The 21,184-nt window shown below is 46.0% G+C and overlaps 1 protein-coding gene across 1 annotated transcript in view; it reads right to left on the reverse strand.

Annotated features, from left to right (window-relative positions):
• LOC127572382 (methylcytosine dioxygenase TET3-like) overlaps positions 1-21,184 on the reverse strand; it is a 126,508-nt gene that overhangs the window by 37,748 nt on the left and 67,576 nt on the right. The window contains 3 exon segments of the mRNA XM_052019574.1: positions 415-505; positions 5,050-5,171; positions 5,173-8,042. Of these exon segments, the coding sequence (XP_051875534.1) occupies positions 415-505; positions 5,050-5,171; positions 5,173-7,997 (3,038 nt within the window). The 5' untranslated portion in view covers positions 7,998-8,042.

Consider the following 21,184-nt stretch of genomic DNA (forward strand, 5'->3'; position numbering starts at 1 on the left):
GCACTGCAGAATCCATTTGTTTAAGAATCAGAACTCTATTGATTTCAACATTCCTGGGTATTATTTAAAATCCACTGAATACAGGACATAGACGTGCAAGTGGAATTGTTACCACAGAGTGTTTCTGTTCCCATCAATTTTAAATTGCAACAACTGTTCTTGGTATTCTAATTTTGTACTTATTCACCAAGGAGGTAACTGTTAAAAACAGACCTTTCCCTAGCTTCTAGCCCCACAAGGTTTAAATATCTAGTGAATGAGGCTTCTAAGACTGGCTTCTAAGACTGAATATGAAGTTCATGAGCCTGGATTAAAACGTTTTGAATTAACAAAGTCATACCACACATTGCTTTATTGTAGAGATCAAAGATGTCAATATTACATGTATTATACTTCAATATTATATAATTATACCTATTTTCCATTAGCTCTCGAATTTGTGCTACGTCACGGCCTGCTCCAAGGTGTGTGTAGTAAGGACCTTCGTCTTTTTCACTAATTTGCTCTGTCGATTCAAAACGAAAAGAAACTAACATTATGCCATTCTTTTAGATTTTTTGACAAGAAATTGTCTACACTGATTGGATTTATTATGAATAACAAATAATTTTTAAAAAATCACATCTCGGTGAAAATGGAATGATAATTAGAAATCCTTAGTGCACAATTGAGAACAGAGAGAGGAAAAGGAGAGACTGCCTGCTGCATCACAATATGCAGTCTGGGTTCTGGGTTCACAGAAAGCACTGAGGCACTGAGTTGAAAAGTTGTGTAGTACAGTGGAGATGGCATGTTAAACTGAGGTTTTAGCAGTACTCTCAGTTTGACATAAAAGCTTCCTTTGGCATCACAAAGAAAAGCAGGGGAGTTCTCCTCATTTCATTAATATCTGGTGAAATTTTGGTCACCATGGCAGAAATGCCCATATGCAAATTAGCTGTTTGAATGCATCTTCCCTCATTTGGATCCTATGACTTTAGTGGAACCAAATGTATATAGAAATGGCAGCCAATGATCTCAAATGATCAAAATAGTTGTGACCAAAGATCAACCTCCCCAGGACATTAATCTCAATGCCGCGGGATTTTGCAATTGACATATTGTCTGGTATCTTTCCCTGCAGTGATCATTCATTGGCTGTGAAATATTTGGGATGCCTTGAGGTGCTGAAGATGCTGTGCAAATGCAGCTCATTTCTCTTTGGTTAGAGTAATATTAAGAAAGTTTAGATTGAATCCACACATTTCAAAATAAAGGTACTTTTAATCCCTCATTATGACTGCTTAGCTCCCCCGATCTAAAGAGATACTATGAACATGCCTGCACATAGGAATCAAATTTATTCTGTGGTTTTTCTACTACAACATAACAGCCTTTTAAAGCTCATGCAATCCATTAAAACTTTTTCTCATGATGTAATGTTTGGATAAAAGCCAATCTGCCAAAGCCTTGTTTCATTGACAAGGTTGCCAAAAAAAATCATTCCTGCTAAAATCCAGAACCCTGCTGTGACCTTGGCAATGGAATACACCAACTTGGCAATTGATTTACTACCATGCCAAGACTTCTGTTGATTGGAAACTTCACCCAGCTTTGATTGCAAAGTTCAGGACCGATACTAGCTACAGTTTTAGGAGGTGTAAAACAAGTCTGTCAAGCGACTAGCATGTTTAATAGTTTTGCTCTATGGCCTCAACAATAAGGAAGCTACTGGCCTGGAAAAACAGGATGCTTAGCAAACAGCCTGCTCCCTCATTCTTCAAAGGATTCATCTTTCCCCAGATGCCTGCATTGTTTTTCATTTTTGTGCATTTATCTCATTGGTTTTAGAATGTTATTACAGAATCAACTTTCCAGTATTACTTTCCAAATCATAATAAGTTCCGCTGTAGAGAAAGGCTCACCATTTAGATTTGGATTTATCAATGATTTCAATGAGGAGACCAGATGTAGTATATCCAAATCTGTGATGATATAAAGCTGGGTTGCAGCATAACTTGTGAGGAAGAGACAGAAAGGCTTCAGGGGTATAGAAAAAGGCTAGGTGAATATGCAAGAACTAGGCATTTATAATAGTGTGGAAAAATGTGACATCATCTACCTTGGCAGAAAAAAATAGAATAAGTCACTGGTGAGAGACTGAAATGTGGTGATATTCAAAGGCACCTGGGTGTCCTTGTACACAAATCACTGACAGTTAACATGCAGACGCAGCAAGCGACTAGAAAGACAAACAATGTGTTGGAATAAAAACAGTAAATGCTGGCAAAACACAGCAGGTCAGGCAGCATCTATGAAAAAAGAAACTGAGTTTCAATTTGAAGACCCTTCATCAGAACTGGAAAGGAGAGAAAATAAGCTGGTATTTCTCTGCTTTCCAGTTCTGATGGAGTTTTTGTTTTGAAACGTTAACTATTTCTCTTTAGTGGGCCTATTGTTCCAGTGTGGTGCTTCAATTAGGCTGTGGCTCTGACTGGTACTCTATTGGAGATGTACTTCCAAGTGGGACTCTCTAATGGGACTGTAGCTGCGAGTGTAACTCTCCAATGCCTTTGCAGTTTTCTGCTGTGCCTCACTGATAGATCTGCATTTCCCACACCTTTAGTGCAACTTCTTAAGGTTTTGACATGGCACCACTTCAGCCCACATCCACAGAAACTCCTTTACCTCCTGAGCATTCCAAGCTATAGGACCCAAGACCCTGTAACTGGAGATTTGCTTGAATTTGTTTTTAAAATCCATCTGCAGTCTTATTGCATTCTTCCTCAGTTTTAACTTTCTCTTTAGGTTCTGAAACTGATAATAGTGGCATGCTTTTTGTTGCCCCCATTTTTTCACTATTGGTTTTTGTGCTCTTGGTGCATCGTTGCCTCAGAGTCCCTTTGCCCAAACTTTTCTTTTCACAAGCACCACATTGAAATATTACAGTACAAGTTACAGCCACTGGAGGGGGCTCATGTAAATTCCCACAGCTCTCAACCGTGCTCTTGAGGAAAAGAGCTCACACAAAAAAAATCAAAGCCCACCAGTGGATATGGCCTAATGGAAAGAAATGATTACTCCATCACAGCATTCCCTCTCTGGTATTGTTTGTAATTCAATTTCTGGACCAACAGCCTATATAGCAGCATGGTACCTTTCCTTGTTGTGTAGATTCCCAGGTTCTTAAGTAACTTGTCCCTCTCATTGTACGTAGTTCCTTCATATATCTATTTTTCCACACTGAGAATTTGGTCTCCTGTTCAATAGTGGGAATTGGAATAGAGGAGTGAGGAATAAGAGCCTTAACCCTAATGCTGATCACTTCCATATCAATCCTGTCCCTCCCCTGTACTTAGCCCCAGAATCCAAGTACACCATTCCAGAATTCATTCCTCAACCCTAGCAGACTCATCACCAGAATACAAACAGTCCCAACCTCACAGCACTCAGTGCCAGAACTCCTGTTCCTCAGCTGTAGTTAGTCTCTGAATTCCATCACTCCCTGGGCACAATGTATTCACTTCCCAAGCACACTGTATTCACTCCCCATATCCTACCACTCCCATTTCTCAAAAATGCTCAATTCCAGAATTCCACTCCCATTCCATATCTACACATTTCCAAATTCACTTTACTCCTGTTCCTGACTGCACTCATTCCCAGATGCCCACTATTCCTTGACCACACTCAATTCTGGAATCCGGTCACCCCTGTTCCTCACTGTACGCATTCCCAGAATCCCACCACACACATTCTGAGAATCCCATCATTTCCATTCCTCACAGCACTCATTCCCAAAATCCCATTGCTCTCATTTCTCAACCTGCCCTAAGACCCGATATTCCCATCATTCAAGTTTATCATCTACTGTAAGTTTTGGTGGAAGCAGTTTCATACAATTAATCTGAAGAGGATTTTCAATAAATTTGAAAACCTGATATTCCTCATGCACTGGGCAAACATGCATGAGTGGATGTGACAAGAGCACTTTTTTTAATGATTGGACACCCATCTTCTATGCTTAGTGATTCTAGGAGCTCTTGCTGTTTTGCTCCACAATAGTTGACCATAAGTAACTATCTCCTGGGAATATCAAAAGGAGTTTGCTTCCCCTTTTGTTTAGTGCTTACTACACTATACCCACTGCTTTTGAAAGCTGAACAGGTTAATACCTGACACTAGAAGCTGGCATTCAGGAAAGAAAAGAATCAAGGCTTGGATATTTACTTCTCAAACAAACAGGATATGGATATTCTGCAATTTACAAATATTTGTCATCCAAGATCTTTCTTCTCAGATTAGGATGCCTGTAATCATAAGGGAATGATTTTAACCAAATTGCAGCATGGCAAGCCCGAATTTTCCTTGTGGGACGTATTTGCCCCTTCAAAGATGGTTAAACAGCTTTGCGATGCTTGGCTCTGAAGTTGCACAGTTCTGTGAAAGGAGAGGTCGAAAGGTGTCTGGCCGTATGGGTACACTGCACTGAGTGTGCACAACTCCATAGGTGCATGGTTCTGAGGATGCATGTTCTGAGGCTGCACAGTTAACGAGTGCACAGATCTGTGGTTAAGGAGCTGTGTGTGTGTGTGTGTGTGGTTTATAGGTCTGAAGTGGGTAGCTCTGAGTACATTGTTCTGCAAATGACCTTGTCACTCTTTCTCTGGGGATGATGCACTTTAAGTTGTCAAGGAAAGTATAGATGTAAGTTTGTGATACTCGCCACAATCTTCCAGTCCCTGTGATTTACAGATGTAATGTTCAAGAACTGGAGAACTGACTTTGCTACATTTACTTTGATGGTAGTGAAGCTTTGAGAAACAATAACCCTGGAGAAAATTAACAAGCTTGGATAAAAAGTGAGCCCAGGATGGAAATGTAAGGGGAAAGCCATGCTTGAAGAACTTTGATTATTCTATTTCTGATAAAGGAAACAGAAAAGTTAGGAGTTAGGCTATACACTTGATGTTGTAAACATGGACCTTCAAAATCCCACATCCCATACGTTATCAAAACTGAAACATAATGGGATAAGCGGGCAATGGAAAACAAGATAACATTACTTACCAACACAGCTGCACGCAGGGACATCAAATTGCGTCTTTTTCGGGGTATCCAATAAGCTTTTAATAGGAGTGTCTAAAAGTTTCAAGGGTGACTCTAAAAAATTACTCAGGGTGGATCCTGGTCGTTTTTTTTGTTGGCGTGGCCTCGGTGGACGAGCTGGTTTGTAGTGCTGAGGTACAGTCGCCGCCCATATCAGACTCGAAATCTGCGGTAGCAGACAAAACAGTGAGCGGCCCTGAAGTTTCGACCTTCACTTGCTTGGGCGACTTGACACATGACTGCCGTTCAAAGGGGAAGGAGAGATGGTACTCTTTGAAGCGCTGCTCCAGTGCTTCAATGATACTCCTTTCTTGTCTCTGGTGGTCACAGCTGAATTGCTGGCTCTGCTGTTTAATAACATTCACTACTTCAGGTTCGCTTTTCAGCTGGGCGTTGGAGAGTATCGGTGAAGGGCCTGTCGGAGATTCTTTCTCGGTCTTAATCACTTTATAAAGTCCTTTGAAATCTTGTACTCTTTGTTGGTGTGGTTTCATTTGACTTTCTTCCTGTGGCGATAAATGGGATTTAAGTGCTGTGTTTGTTTGAAACTTTTCTTCCTTCTGAACGGATGGACACCGAGGATTTTGCGCGCCTTGGAACATTTGCACTGAGGTTGGGTGTGAGTGAGGGACTGAATAGTCCGGCGCAGTTCTGGCAGAGTGCGTCTGGAGGAGTTCAGCTGGTACCTGTGAGTGTCGCTGATGGACCGGTAGCTGCTGGGTTTGCTGGATAACAGATGTGTGATGGACTTGTTGCTTTGGGTTCTGAGCTTGCCCCGGCTCCTGCTGGGTGTGTTGAATTTGCGGTAAATCAGTGCCTTTGCTTGGCGGCAGAAAACCTTGGCTCACGCTGCTTTCTGTCCCGTAAAGTGATCCTGTCCCCCCTGGGCTAATCTGCCGGTTGCCGCAGTAATGCAGGACGACCTTGTTCAACTGAGACTCGCTTAGTTTTCTGTGAGCGGGACCCTGGGTATTCTGAGGCTGGCTGTGGTATTTCTGCATTGGATTGGACTGTCGCTCACTCGACGTCCCCACTGGGGTCTCCACTTTGACCAGCTCCACCTGCTCTAAGTTGCCGCCGGGCTGTCGCCCGCCACCGCTCGGGTGAGGGTGGTTGGAAGCTGGCGCCATGGGGTCGGGGGGAAGCTGCGGCTGTTGGGTTTGGGGCCCCTGCGACCAGAGATGGGGAGCTGGCCCAGCCGCTCCCTGCTCCAAGTGCCAGGACTGGGGCCGGGGGTTCACCAGCAGCACGTCCGGCTGCCGGGGCACCGAGTGGGGCCGGCCCGGGGCAGCGGCAGCGCCTTGCAGCAGCGACGTCCTCCCCGCCGCCGGGGTCTCCGCCTTGGCCTGGAGCAGGCGCTGTGGAGCGGACTGCGGCCGGTACTCGTGCCTTTCGGGGCCCGCCGCCTCCTGGGGCTCCGGCACCGCCCTCTGCCCTTCGCCCTTCTTCAGGCCGGCCGGCCCCTCCTCCTCCTGCTCCGGGACTACCCGGTGCGGCTGCGACGGCCGTGCGCTCGGGGCAGCCCCTCTGCCCTCCTGCTGCCCGGAGTTGGCCCACGCCCGGGCCTTCGCCTGCTCTTGTTGCTGGGGCGGCGACCAGGCGTCGACCTGCGCCCGCTGAGCCGGCTCTCCGCCTCGACCACTGCCGTGCCGCTGGGGGGAGGCCCCACCTTCGGCCGGGCCGCGCAGCTCCGGCTCTCCGCAGGCCGATGGGGGCCGTGCCGTCGGCAGGGGCAGCCCTAAGGCCTGTGCCGGAGACCGCCTGCTGCCCGACAGCTCCGGCAGGCCCAGGTTACCGCTGCTGCCGCCGTTGTGTCGGTCGGGAGGGAAGCCGAGCCCCGCCGCCTGTGACAGAGTGTCCGGTCGGCCGGTAGCACCGACCCGGAATACGGTGTTGGGGGCGGTGCTGGCGATCTGGATGAAGCAGGTGGCGCCCAGGCCGCCGGCCTGCGGGCGTCTCGGCCCCGCCCAGCCCTGCCCCTCCTGGCTCATGGTGGCGGCCACCTGCCGAAGCTGCTGCCCTTCTGCCTTCAGCGAGCACACTGACGGGAAGGTGCCGCATCTCCCCGAGGCGAGGGCCTCCGTGCTGACTCCAGCTGAAGCCGGCGGCGGCGCAGAGGGGGAGCTCCAGGGGGGCAGCGGTGGCCCTGAGGTATGTGAGGGAACTGTGGTCTGAGTTGTTCTGGTGTATTCACGGGATACTGAAGTAAACAAGAACTCTGGATAGCCCGGAGACAGCGCGTTGTCCCAGAGACCATCCTGCTGAATGTTTGTGGAAGATGCAGAACTTATAGCACCGTTTGCAACTGGCACCTGGTTGTTTTCGAAGAAGGGGAGAACGTCTCCGTTTTTGTAACTCTCAATTTCCTTGACGACCTTCTTGTTTGGTTGTGGTTGGAGGCATCCGGGAGCTTCATTGTCAGGAGCTGGAGGCTTGCTCGCATCTCCCGGCGAATTCCGCCCGTCGGTCTCAAAAAGTCCACCCTTTCCCCAAATGCACCTTTTCACTTTGGCATCTTGATTCTTTAAGTCCGCGTCCTGCCCATTCGCCTCTTCGTCCAACTTTATTTTCTTGCATTGCTGAAGACCATACGAAGAAAATTCACCGAGGACATGCTTAACTCCGTTCTGCACGTTCTTGGAGGCTCTTAACGTTTCTCGCCGAGCGTCGGGGTTCTCAGAGTTTCCCTCCTGTTCCTGTGCGTGGCTCTCAATGTAGCTGCTTTTCACACTGTCCCATTTGCAATCTCCATTGACCTGATGCGGCTCGATTTCTGGTTGTTGTAATTCACTTACAGTTTCGTCTTTCACCAACAGAGCTTCAGCGGGACACTCTGGAGCGTGGCAACGGATTGTTATTACTGGACTCAGTCTCTTGTCCTCGACATGACTGGCTCTTTCCTGTTCCATCTGGTCTGCTTGAGGGCCATCCACAAAGTTACCCACTGAACGTATCTGAAAGAGGAGAAATGTATTTTTTAAAAACATAATCAAACAGCAGATAATATTCCAGAAATTGTGTGTAACACTCAGTATCTCTCAAATCTGTTTTTCACACCTCTAGTGACATAGGTGTAAGGTTTAGTAAATTATTGCCAAATTAGAGATTCATCAGACGCTTTAATATTCCACTCACATTCACTTCTAAAAATGCTCAAACCCCAAGAAACCCAGAGCAAACAAAGAGCACAATCTCAATAAACTCCATGGCACACCAGATAAGTTTGTATTCTGCATTTTGAAAATCGTACTTTCTCTATTTACTTCACAAGAAACATTATACAAGGAAAAAAAAGTTCACACTTGCAGTTCCCAGTTTATCCAATAGCTAATATTTGTTAAGGTGTGTGTGAGAGAAAGGTGGTTAGTGTAGAGCATAAGAGCCAGGACAGACCGATTGGATTGAATACTCTGATTCTATACTTATCCCCTATGTAACTCTATGTAGCTAATTAATTACTGGAGCAAGGACAGCATACTCACACTTAGTTTTAATGGGACATAGTTCAACACACTTGCAAATGAATAAATACTAGTGGCTGCTAGACTTTTCTAGCAAGTTAGTGTTTATATTTGATATATGGATGGTACAGTGACATACTGGCCTAAAAAATTCACTGATACCCACAAAGAGCAGAGAACAGCCTACTGGGACTCTGGTGTAAGCAGGTAAGAAACATGGGTGCATTCTGACTGAAACTGCATTGCCCAATAGTGCACGGTGCTGTGCACAAACCTAAGTCAGGCATTGCATTAGTCCTTCTCAAGTTGCAAGTAGGAGGCCCAGTGCCAGTTTCAGGCTCTCATTTTAGGCCGAGTTGCACTGTTGCAGCTAGCAGCAGCTTTACAGATATAAAGTCCAATGCCCAATATAAAGGGCAGCTCAAGATTTATCATACAAGTGTGCGTTCATTGTGAGCCTATACACTGAAATATGAATGCCCTTGAATTTCTTGTCCAGCAAGTCATAAATTCTAATCACCTGTCACCCCACCATCCACAAATTCATCAGGATTCCATCCACCATTGCACTGATTTCACAATCCTCATCCTCAATCTACATGGCTTCCCTTCATCTTTTCTATCCCCTGACGTTTTAATTTGGATATCCCAAATCCACTTCACCTCTAGCAGAGGTTTCAGGAATCAATCATAACCTGCACTTTCACTAAATATTTTTGAGGTTTGCTTCATTTCAGCCTTTCTCTAATCACAACAACCACCACTACCCCTATATGCACCACCTCTCATTGTTGCTCTTATGGTGACTCACTGAACCGGCTCCCGACATCGCGAACGTCGTCGGAGGCCCCGATCCAAGATGACGCGGGGCCCTCCTCCTTCATCATTGGGCTAGGAAAGACTGCGCATGGGAAGGTCAGGTGACCCGTGCGGGAACTGTAGCGCGGGAAGCTTTCAGGTACTAAAGGCGCACCGCGCCCCTGTCGTTCATTCGACTTCTGACTTCAAACAACCGACTCTGTGTCTTCATTTCATAATGTGTAGCTAGCCGCTACATTGGTGACACCAACAGGCCCAAGCGTTTTTGGACTCACGATGTCTGCACAAGAGGTACAGACAGTAGCCCTTAAACTGCCCACCTTCTGGACCCTCAGGCCTCGTGTCTGGTTCGACCAGGCTGAGGCCCAGTTCCAGATTCACCAGGTCACCAGGGACGACACCAAGTACTACTACGTGGTGAGCGCCCTCGACCAAGACACCGCAGCCCAGGTTGAGGACTTTATCCACACGCCCCCGGAGGAGGAGAAGTACGTTAAGTTCAAGACCTTCTCGAGACTTTCGGCCTTTCCCAATGCGAAGGGGCCTCCCGCCTCCTCCACCTCGATGGGTTGGGTGACAGACCCCCCTCTGCGCTCATGAACGAGATGTTGGCCCTGGCAGACGGCCACAAACCCTGCCTGATGTTTGAGCAAGCCTTTCTGGAGCAGTCACCCGACGACATCCACCTGTTCCTGGCAGATGCTGATTTCAGTGACCCCTGGAGGTGGCTGCCCGGGCGGATGTCCTTTGGTGGGGGACAAAGGAGAGTGGGGCGTTTGTCGAGAGCGTTTCCACGCCACATACCCAGCAGCCCAGCAGGCCAGACCCGGCAATCGAACACACCTCACCCACCACCAGGTCTGAGACACCGACTGACCAATGGTGTTTCTACCACCAGCGGTGGGGCGCAGACGCCCGCAGGTGCCAGCCACCATGCAGGTTTCCAGGAAATGCCAGAGCCAGCTGCCGCTGATGGCTACGGCGGCTGGCCACCCGGACAGCCTCTTGCATGTGTGGGACAGGCGTTCCGGCCATCCTTTCCTGGTAGATACCGGAGCCGAAGTCAGCGTCATGCCTCCCAACAGCCACAAGACTTGCAACTGCACACCAGGACCCGCCCTCAGAGCCACCAACGGCAGTGCCATCCAGACCTTTGGCACCCGTTTGGTGCACCTCCAGTTCAGCACCTGCAACTTTACTTGGAAATTCACCCTGGCCACTGTTGCACAACCACTCCTTGGGGCAGACTTGCTTCACACCAACAGTCTGCTGGTTGACCTGCGGGGTAAGCGTTTGGTACATGCCAGGACCTTCCAAATGTTCTCGTTGGGCGAGGCCAAGCTACCGGCCCCACACCTCGACTCCGTCACCATGTTGACCAACGAGTTCGCCAGGGTCCTGGCAGAGTTCCCATCTGTACTAATGCCCCAGTTCTCCACCACCTTGCCCAAGCACAGCGTCCAGCATCACATCCTCACCCAGGGCCCTCCCTTCCACGCCTGCGCCCGATGGCTACCGCCGGACAAGCTCCGCCTCGCAAAAGAAGAATTCAAAAGGATGGAGGAGTTGGGGATCATCTACAGGTCGGACAGCCCATGGGCCTCTCCGCTACACATGGTCCCCAAGGTAGCCAGAGGCTGGCAACCCTGCAGCGATTACCGATGCCTGAACGACATAACTACCCCGGACCTGCACGGGCGGTCCACTTTTTCCAAGATCGACCTTGTCCGCGGCTATCACCAGATCCCGATGCACCCGGACGACATTCCAAAGACGGCGCTGATCACACCTTTCAGCCTCTTTGAATTCATCCGGATGCCCTTTGGCCTCAAGAACGCTGCTCAGTCCTTCCAACGACTGATGGACGTGGTCGGACGCGACCTTGACTTCGTCTTCATATACCTCGACGACACCTTGATCGCCAGCAGCAGCCGCCAGGAACATTTCACGCACCTCCACCAACTCTTTTCTCACCTGAGGGATTTCGGTCTGACCATCAACCCAGCCAAATGCCAGTTCGGGCTTGAGACAATCAATTTCCTGGGCCATCGGGTCGACAAACACGGTGCCATGCTCCTGCCTGCAAAGGTCGACGCTATCTGCCATTTCACCAGACCCACCTCCATCATGGGTCTGCAGGAGGAATTCCTCAGTGTGGTAAACTTTTATCACCGGTTCATACCATCCGTGGTCCGCATCATGCGCCCGTTGTTTGCTTTCCTGTCGGGCGGAAGCAAGGACATTGTTTGGTCGGAGGAGGCTCACACCGCGTTCGTCAAAACCAAACAGGCCTTGGCGGACACGGTCACGTTGGTGCATCCTCATACGGATGTCCCGACTGCCCTCACGGTCGATGCCTCCAGCACAGCGGTCGGAGGCGTTCTAGAGCAGCTTATCGAAGGGCGTTGGCAACCGTTGGCATTCTTCAGCAGACACCTTCGACCACCAGAGCTCAAATATAGCGCCTTCGACCGTGAGCTGTTGGCATTGTACCTGGCCATCAGACACTTCCAATACTTCTTGGCGGGCAGGCCGTTTACAGCTTTCACCGACCACAAGCCGTTGACCTTCACTTTCAACAAGGTCTTAGATCCCTGGTCAGCACGGCAGCAGCAGCACTTATCGTACATCTCAGAGTACACCACTGACATCCGCCATCCATCCAGGAAAGAGAACGTGGTCGTGGATGCACTGTCACAGCCCACCATCCAAGTTTTGTCCCGGGGGTGGATTTTGGCACCTTGGCGGAGGCACAGCAAACAGACATGGAGATGCTCAGCTATCGCACCGCAGTCTCGGGCCTGCAACAGCAAGACATACTGGTAGGCCCCGGTGAGCGCACCCTGCTCTGCAATATCTCCACAGGTAGACCCCGCCCCATTGTCCCAGCTGCCTGACGTCGACAGGTGTTTGATTCCATCCGCGGCCTGGCACACCCATCCATCCGGACTACTGTCCAGATGGTGTCTGACAAGTTCATCTGGCATGGCCTGCGTAAACAGGTTTCCGAATGGGCCCAGTCCTGCACATGCCGCCAAACCTTAAAAGTACAGCAGCAATGTCAAGGCCCCCCTGCAGGACTTTCAACCTACCCACCGGAGGTTCGACCATATCCATGTCGACCTGGTCGGCCCCCTCCCAGTCTCCCGAGGTGCGCGTTACCTCCTGACAATTGTCGACTGTTTTACCCGCTAGCCTGAAGCCATTCCCCTTGCAGACACCTCCACCCAGTCCTGCGCAGGGGCCCTTTTGTCAACTTGGGTGGCCTGTTTTGGTGTCCCAGCCCATACACCTTAGACAGGGGAGTTTAATTCACCTCCGGCCTGTGGTCTGCCGTCGCCAACTTGTGGGGTTCCCGGATCCACCTCACCACCGCCTATCATCCACAATCCAATGGGCTGGTGGAGTGGTTCCATCGACACCTGAAGTTGGCACTCATGGCCCACCCTAAGGGGCCCAACTGGGTGGACGAACTTCCCTGGGTCCCGCTGGGGATACGTACCACGCCAAAAGAGGACCTGCATGTCTCGTCCGCGGAGATGGTCTACGGAATGCCCTTAGTCGTCCTGGGCAAGTTCCTACCAGCCCCTCGGGGGCCAGAGGAAGAACCTGCTGCGACGCTCGACTGGCTGCGCGAGCGGCTTGGAAACCTGGCCCCGATACCCACCTCGCGACACAGACAGGCCCCGACACATATGCCGACTTCCCTCCGAGACTCCAAGTTTGTCTTTGTCAGGAGGGGCGCGCACCGAACACCACTGCAGCGGCCGTATGAAGGGCCATTCGGGGTCGTCAAGAACAATGGGTCTATGTTCGTGCTGGACACTGGGGGGCGCGAGGAGGCTGAAGCCGGCTCACTTAGACTTGGACCAACCTGTAGTGGTACAGCAAGCGCGATGCAGGGGCAGGCCGCCCAAGTCATAGTTTGTTTAATTCTGGTTTTCACAACAGTGTCGCTGGTTCTGGGGGGGGGGGGGGGGGTTATGTGGCGACTCACTGTACCGGCATCAAACCAGCTCCCGACATCGCGAACATCATTGGAGGCCCCGATCCAAGATGGCGCAGGGCCCTCCTTCTTCTCCATCATTGGGCTAGGAAAGCCTGCGCGCGGGAAAGTCAGGTGACCCGCGCGTGATATCAGCGTGGGAACTGTAGCGCGGGAGGCTTTCGGGTATTTTGCGCCCCTGTTGTTCATTCGACTTCTGACTTCAAACAATCGACTCTGTGTCTTCATTTCATAGTGTGTAGCTAGCCGCTACACTCTAACTTTTGATCCCCCCCCCCCCCCCCAACACCCATGAAATGCATTGGGTCATTCCATTTGCTCATCATCATACTGCTATTCAGTGATTATTACTGATACATAATAGATGATTGATTAGTTATCTTAGCCACGAGCTTGTTGCACCCCATTTGAAGAGGTTTCCTTATTCCAAAGGCTGAGATGAATAATGGAACCCCGACATTTTTACCTTTGCCTCAATCAATAGGTACTTTCATTTTGAGTCAGTTACGTTCGGGTCCCATCAAGATTAGAGCACATATTCAAAGCTGCCACTCCAGTGAAGTAGCAAAGGAGTGCTCCAATAGTGGTGGTGATATCTTTCAGATGAGACAGTGAGAAGAGGCCCTCTCAGGTGGATATAAAACATACCACAGCATATTTAAGAAGAAAAGCAGGGCAGTTTGAGCCAATATTTATCCCTAACATGAATTAAAAATAAAATCTAGCCATTATGACATTGGTGTTTTTGGGATTTAGCAACATGCAAATGGTCTGTCACATTTCCATACTTCACAACAGAAACTACACTTAAAGTTTGGCATTAGCTGCTAAGGGGATTCACAACTTGGTATGTAAATGTATTTTTTCTTTCTGTCTGAAAATCCAAACAGACTATGGCAGAGGTGAAGTAAAACCTTCAGGTCCCACATGCAGAAGAAAATTTAAAGAAAATATATAATAAGCCAAATGGAACCAAGCTATTTATCTTTAAGGTCTCAGGCCTTGCTCCTTTATTAGAAACTGTAAGAGGCATGTGGAGTGGGGAAACGAGCAGTGGTTCTACTTCCCCCTCCCCTTACCATAATTACTAAGTGCATTAAGGAAACACCTGTATATAGTATATATTTACAGTGGCCATGCAAAAGTGTGAAATTTAAATTTTGTGCAAGCCCTGGAAACTATTGTTTCAGTGTGGGAAGAACATTTTGAGCTAAGTAATTTTAAAGCATCACCTGTAGATCTTAGTATTATTCAGGGTGTTTCCAGGCAAAATTTAAGACCAAGAGTTGGAAATTCTCCAAATCTCCCCATAACTTTGACAGGGCACTGATCGAAGTTTCAGAAATCATGCAAACACAGTTACACTAACCTCACACCAAAATTACAGAGTGAGGTGTGGGGGTGCATTTGGACTTTTGATGTCTTTATGTCATAACATTTATCCTCTGACATTTTAAGGTCAGACTTCACATTGATAAATTATAGGAATTATATTTATAGGGTCGATGTTAAAGGAAAAAAATAACTCAGACATCTTGTCCCTTCTCTTATTTTAAAGGACTTCTAAATATATATATTTAAAAAAACTTTTTGAAGTAGTATCACTGTTACTACAAACACAAGTGCAGGAGCCAATCTATTAAGATACCACAAACATAAAATTAGATGGAAGACCAGTTTGTTTTTGCTGGTAACGTTTGAGGGGTAAGTGTCTTTCAGGACACCAGAGAACTCCTTTAGTGATGTTAATAAATCTGTTGCAGATACATTTTTAAGTTTATGTCTTGCCTGCAACAAACTAGCAGCCCCTCAGCAGCTCACTTAAGTGTCAGTTTTGTACAGAAATGCTAACTCAGGCTTGAACCCTTCCAATGTGGAAGTGGGAAACTACCACTGAACCAAGGATGATACTAAACTTTACAAGGTAGTGCCCCTGCTGAACAGCACTGCATGTTGGGAATTCTGGTCCATTTCAGGACAGAATGGTTTACCATTCATTCAATTTTATAGCAAATTGTGTGAGCTGTCAGTGCAGATGGCTGACATTTAACACTCATTCTTGACTTGGGGAGCTTTGCTCCAAATAACTTGTAAAATATTTGTCCACAACAAACTTCTAATTGCCAACTACAAACCATTTTGCTATGGCAGTCTCTGCAATATTGCAGATAAAACCTGCATGCAACTGCAACCAATGTCTCAATAAATGTTAACCTTTGATTATACTGACAGATACAAAAATGACACAAAAGGAGAATTACTCTCTTAGTTCCCATGAGAAGAGCAGAACATGATGGATCCTACTGATACAGTAAATAACTGAGAGGTGTTTGTAATCCAAATGGCAGGAAGATAGTGCTTGGGTCATGCTCACCAAATATAGCATTACAAAGTTCTCACTATAGCAAATGTTAACCCTTGCACTATTCATTTTGCTTCAGTTCAAAATACCAGTGGACACTGCTTAATGTCAGTGTTTTCTCTTGTAAAATAAAATAATTCATGACGCAACTTGTCTCAGTTCCTAATGGGAACAACACGTTCCTGACCAGCTTTTGCTGAACGTCTTCCACACCTGTTGAATTGTCTGATGCTGAGCCATGCAGCCTCCAAGTAGTTCCTACCTTAAATGGGAATGGAATATCCTGTGCATCTTTAGGGTGTTAATTTCTACGTGAAAAGGCACTTCTGAATCAGATGGTTACTTTGGAGATTTACTGCTGGTCTCCTACTGAAGTGGAGGAGATCACATTGTTGATGTTAACTGTTTGAGTTATGTTTTTGGAAGGAGCAGATCTGGATTATCTTAGGAGGCAAATCTGAATTATTAGAAGGGGTGGATCTGAATTATTGGAGTGGATGAGAATTAAAAGAGATAATAATCTGCTGTTCTTGTGTGATTAAAATCTGTTGGGGTTAAGCAGGCTTTAGATTATTCATCGCCCGACACCATGACAGCTTTTCAATGCAAGGGGTGGATCTGAGATATCTCTAAGGGCTGGGTTTGAATTATTGTATCTGAATTGCTACAACTATTACACCAACTCGCCTTTACTGTTGCAAAAATACTCCAAGGCACTTCACAGGAGTATAATCAAACAAAAAAATGTCAAGCCACATGGGGGCAGATGAACAAAAGTTTCTTCAAAGAGGCTGGTTTTAAAGTTTAGCTCACAAGGAGAAGAGGTATTGAAGCTGAGAAGTTAGGGTGGGATTTCCAGAGCTCAGGGACTTGGCTGATGAAGACAAAATTGGCTATGTTGGAAAGATTAAATTCAAGTATGCTTAAGAGCTGGAATTGGAGTACAAATATTTTGAAAGACTGAACTGGAGTTTAAAGGGATAGGAAGGGGATGAGCTGGAGCAATTTGAAAAAAAAGATGACAGTTTTAAAATTGACGTTTTGCTAAAGTGGAAACCAATGTGGGTTTCAGTGGCAGTAAAACTGTGGCAGGGATGGAGCTGGATAATGTTAAAATCAATAGAGAAATTTTTTGCACAATATGGAAACAATATTCAAAACACAACACAGGATAAAATGTAACACCAAGATGTGAACAATCTGGTTCAGAGTCAGATAATTGTCCAGTAGAGACAGTGGCTTGAGTAGTTCCCACATTTTATTGGAGGAGATTTTGTCTCACTGAATATCAGACAATTTAGAGAAGGTAGAGAGATCAAAGTTGATGGTGAGGTAAAGTTGAAGACTGATGCTGAACTTCTGTTTGCTGCTGCCAAGGAACATGTGGATGAGAAATAAGCCTTTAGGAGTTGCTGGAAAGAGAAGCGACTGCTAGATTATCTGGTAATAACTATTTAGTTACTATTTAGAACTAGGTTTGTGTTTGTGTAGTTCCTTTCAGTTAGACTACAGTGGAGAAGCACTGGAGAATGCAGTACTGGTGCAGTGAACCACATTAAAAACTGGAGACTGCTTGAGAAGGATAGAGAATGAACGATTGTCTTTGACACAGTTATCAAGGAGTCCTTAGTGACTTTGGTCAGTGCTGCTTAGGTGGAAACCTAATTGTAAAGATTTAGGAAGGAGTCTGGGCAAAAAGGACAAATTTTCAGAGGCCATAATTTCATGGATTTTGAAGAAGAAAGTGAGGGTGGATCAGTTGTTGGAAAGGGTAGATAGGAATTATTGAGGGGGTGGTTCTGAAATATTGGGAGGAGTGAATCTGAACCGAATGAGTCATTTATGTTCTCATGGTGTTTTTGAGTGTGATTATAATCTGTTGAACAGGTTTTACCACTTCTTGCACTCATTCCCAAACATCTCATCTGCTGCTGTAAAGAAACTATTGAGTCATTCAACTGCAAACTCACTGTATGGTGCAATATCTACTGTATCCAAAAAGTACCAGAATATTGTTTGATGAAAGGTAGGCTCTTAAATATGGCAATTTTTCATGGTACAATGTCCTTTAAAATCATTGGTGACTTTCACATGCTACAATACCTCCTACCAATTTCACTCCCTTTTCCCACCACCCACCCCCACCCCTCCCCCACACAAACACACACAAAATTCAGCATTCCTTAGCCACCTATCAATGGTTTTTAAATTAAATCAGAAACATTTTTAAAGAGTCACTGGTATCACCTCTCCCTGCACTTAACAGTAAAGGAAGTTTGCACCTCATATAGTAAACTAGCAAATGAAGATTGCTGCAAATTAATTAGAACATAGAAAAACTACAGCACAATTCAGGCCCTTCGGCCCACAAAGCTGTGCCAAACATGTCCCTCCCCTAGAAATTACTAGGCTTACCCACAGCCCTCTATTTTACTCAGCTTCATGTACCTATCTAACAGTCTCTTGAGGAAATGTTTTAGCCCTGTTCTAATCAACACCAGGGGAACAACATTGTCAGAGGCCAAGTGATTCATTTTAAGTTCTCATCAGACAACTGCATCTTTCCTGATAATTATTTTTAAGATTTCCTACTGAAACTACATTCTCTGAAAATACAGACCACCATATTTGTTGCAAATGAGTGGTTAATATTTAGCAGTACAGTCCTATAGATGCACACACCAAAATTGCTGCTGTCTGACGTTTTTACTTGTACCTTTCTTTGAAACCTGTATTACAATGGTTTGTGTATTTGCTTGTATGTTTGTGTATGCATGCTTATCTGTCACCTACTCACAAATGTATAGAAGTTAATGGAATATACAGCACAGCAACAAGTTATTCAGCCCAACACACACTTATCAGATCCACTGGAGGGGTCTCTGATCATTCCTCATCTTAATAAGCTCTTCATTCCCTTCTCTCATGCTTATCAAGTATACTATTTCTCTCAACCACTCCCTGTGGTAGAAATTTCTACATTCTCACGACTCTTTGGCTAAATTGTTTCTCAATGTTTGATTTTATTTGGTGACCATTTTAAATTGATGGATGCTGGTTTTGCTCTTTCTCACAAACAGAAGCAGAGTCTTTGTATCCATTTTATCAAATGGATCACCCAACAGTCTTCCCTCTGCAAGAGTAAAGAAACTCAGTCTTTCTTGCTAGTTCTTGTACTAATCATAGGGAACTTTTTTGTCTCTGTATCCTTACATAATATGGTGACCTGAACTGCACACAGTACTGCAAGTACGGTCATAACTTCCCCTTAAATGCGTGTATGGTATAATTGAATGAGGTGAATTCAGTCATAAATGTTGCTTTATAGATTCATTTGCCATGAAATACAGCAGGCTAGGCATAGCTGTCCGCCGGAAGCTGTACAGGGCTAGCAGCTCAACACATTCCTATCCAGCCGGTCCAATCTGATAATCTGTGGGTCACCAGGAACGTTGACTATGAAATCTGCCCCTTTGAGAAAAGACTCAGCTAATTGGAGTTACTGATGAAACTGTAACTACAAATGCTCCCATCTCATTCCATGTGGTTGATTCAAGTGACCTTGCAAATTAGTCTCTTTCAAAAACATCTTCAATAGTTAAGAAACTTTACTAAGTCACCCACATCCTGTGAGCAAATAAACATAGTGGACTCAAAACCCCATCAGAATTTTGCTGGTTTCCCATCAACCACTGATAGTCGTGGCACAATTTTCCTGGTTGTTTTGTTTCCAGATACCCCATGGTATCCAGGGATGTGGACCACCTAAACCAAGGGTTTCTGCTCTATTTCCTAGAGGAATTTGCTGCATTGGACAAGTAGATGATGATTCCTTCTCAGAAAAGCAGATAATAGGAGTTTTGTAGACACAACCCTTTTGCTGCTTAGGCTGAGGGGATGATGGCTAAGGTCAGGGATGGGGGTAACCTCTCTTCCTCAGACTTTGACCACAATGCTGGCATTTCTGTCAACATGGGCAGAGAGATGTTAAGGCAAACACTGAAATGGCACATGCAAAATAGTATCAAAATAAGAAGGTGCCCTCCCACCTATCCCAACAGCAGTGGAGAAACACAGGGGATTCTGGAAACCAATAACCATCCATTAACTCTGGGGTTTATGAGTTGTGCCATTTCAGAGCTATTTGTTTTATGACACTTAGCATCATGGCAATGTTTGGCACACAAAGTGCTTATCATTTTAAATGCGGTTAGCATAACGCTATTACAGCGCCAACAACCCAGGTTCGGTTCCCGCCGCTATCTGTAAGGAGTTTGTACGTTCTCCCTGTGTCTGCGGGGGTTTCCTCTGGGTGCTCCTACTTCCTCCCACATTCCAAAGACTGTGGGCATGCGATGTTGGCACCAGAAGAGTGGCGACACTTGCAAGCTGCCCCCAGCACATTCAAGTAATGCAAAGAGATGTATTTCACTGTGTGTTCTGATGTACACGTGACTAATAAATACCTTAATAGCTCAAAACATTTGAAAAGGCATTTCTATTAAGCTATGAGTTGATAGCATCTTGTTTGACTATGCCAAGTTCTGCTTTGCTTCAGCCAAGCTAATGAAGAGTGACTAATTGAAGTCCAGTCTTCCTCATTCATCACATTTCAATGGACACAATGAAGACATTTGGTTTTGTTCACTTGAAGAACAGCATTGTAATTTCAACTACATGTTGCCCTTGGATTGGTCAGGTTGAAATTCTGCCTTCCTGCCTATCTGAGCCACTATTACAGGAACTGAACAGAAACTTGGCCTGTAACCATAAGGAGAAACAAATCTAAGCTCCTCTCAGGCAGTCAATGACTCAACACTTTGCAAGAGGATAGCTGCTGTCCAACTTTGTATTGATTCATGAAACATCAAGGAATTCTTTGTCTCTTTCCCCATCAAGCTGATCATGGTCACCCTCAGAACTCTGCACCTCAGAACTCTTTACCCATGTTTGGGCTACATTCTTTCATATACCTACCCCAAAAATATCTGCCTTGGTCTTGGAGACAACAATTGATCCGGAATCCATATACCTCTGAGAAAAAAGCAAAACTTCTATTCCCTTCACTGCACTTTTGGCCAAATAATTCTACACCAGTACTGTTCTCCACACAGTTCATCCAGTTTAATCCCACTTTGCTGTTCAACTGCTTCCTTCTTTAATCTCCCTCTTGTTGCAAATACAGCTCTCCAATTCATTTTTATTTGTGGGCCTGATTCACCAACCATCTGCTCACTTTCTGTTAGTAAATTGGGAAACCAATAAATATATTATTTGTGGGAACAAAATGTGCTCTGGTACAGCAATTGGTCATATTGGTAAAAAATATTCATTATGTATGGCAAACAGAACAGCCTTTCATACCTGTGCTGCCTGTCCTTGACTAAGTCATGCATTTTTTTTATTTAAAGTATCTGGTAATTTGATGTCAAATTAAGGAGTCTGAGA

The sequence above is a fragment of the Pristis pectinata genome, chromosome 7 (genome assembly GCF_009764475.1).
Source record: "Pristis pectinata isolate sPriPec2 chromosome 7, sPriPec2.1.pri, whole genome shotgun sequence".
NCBI classification, from domain to species: Eukaryota; Metazoa; Chordata; class Chondrichthyes; order Rhinopristiformes; family Pristidae; genus Pristis; species Pristis pectinata.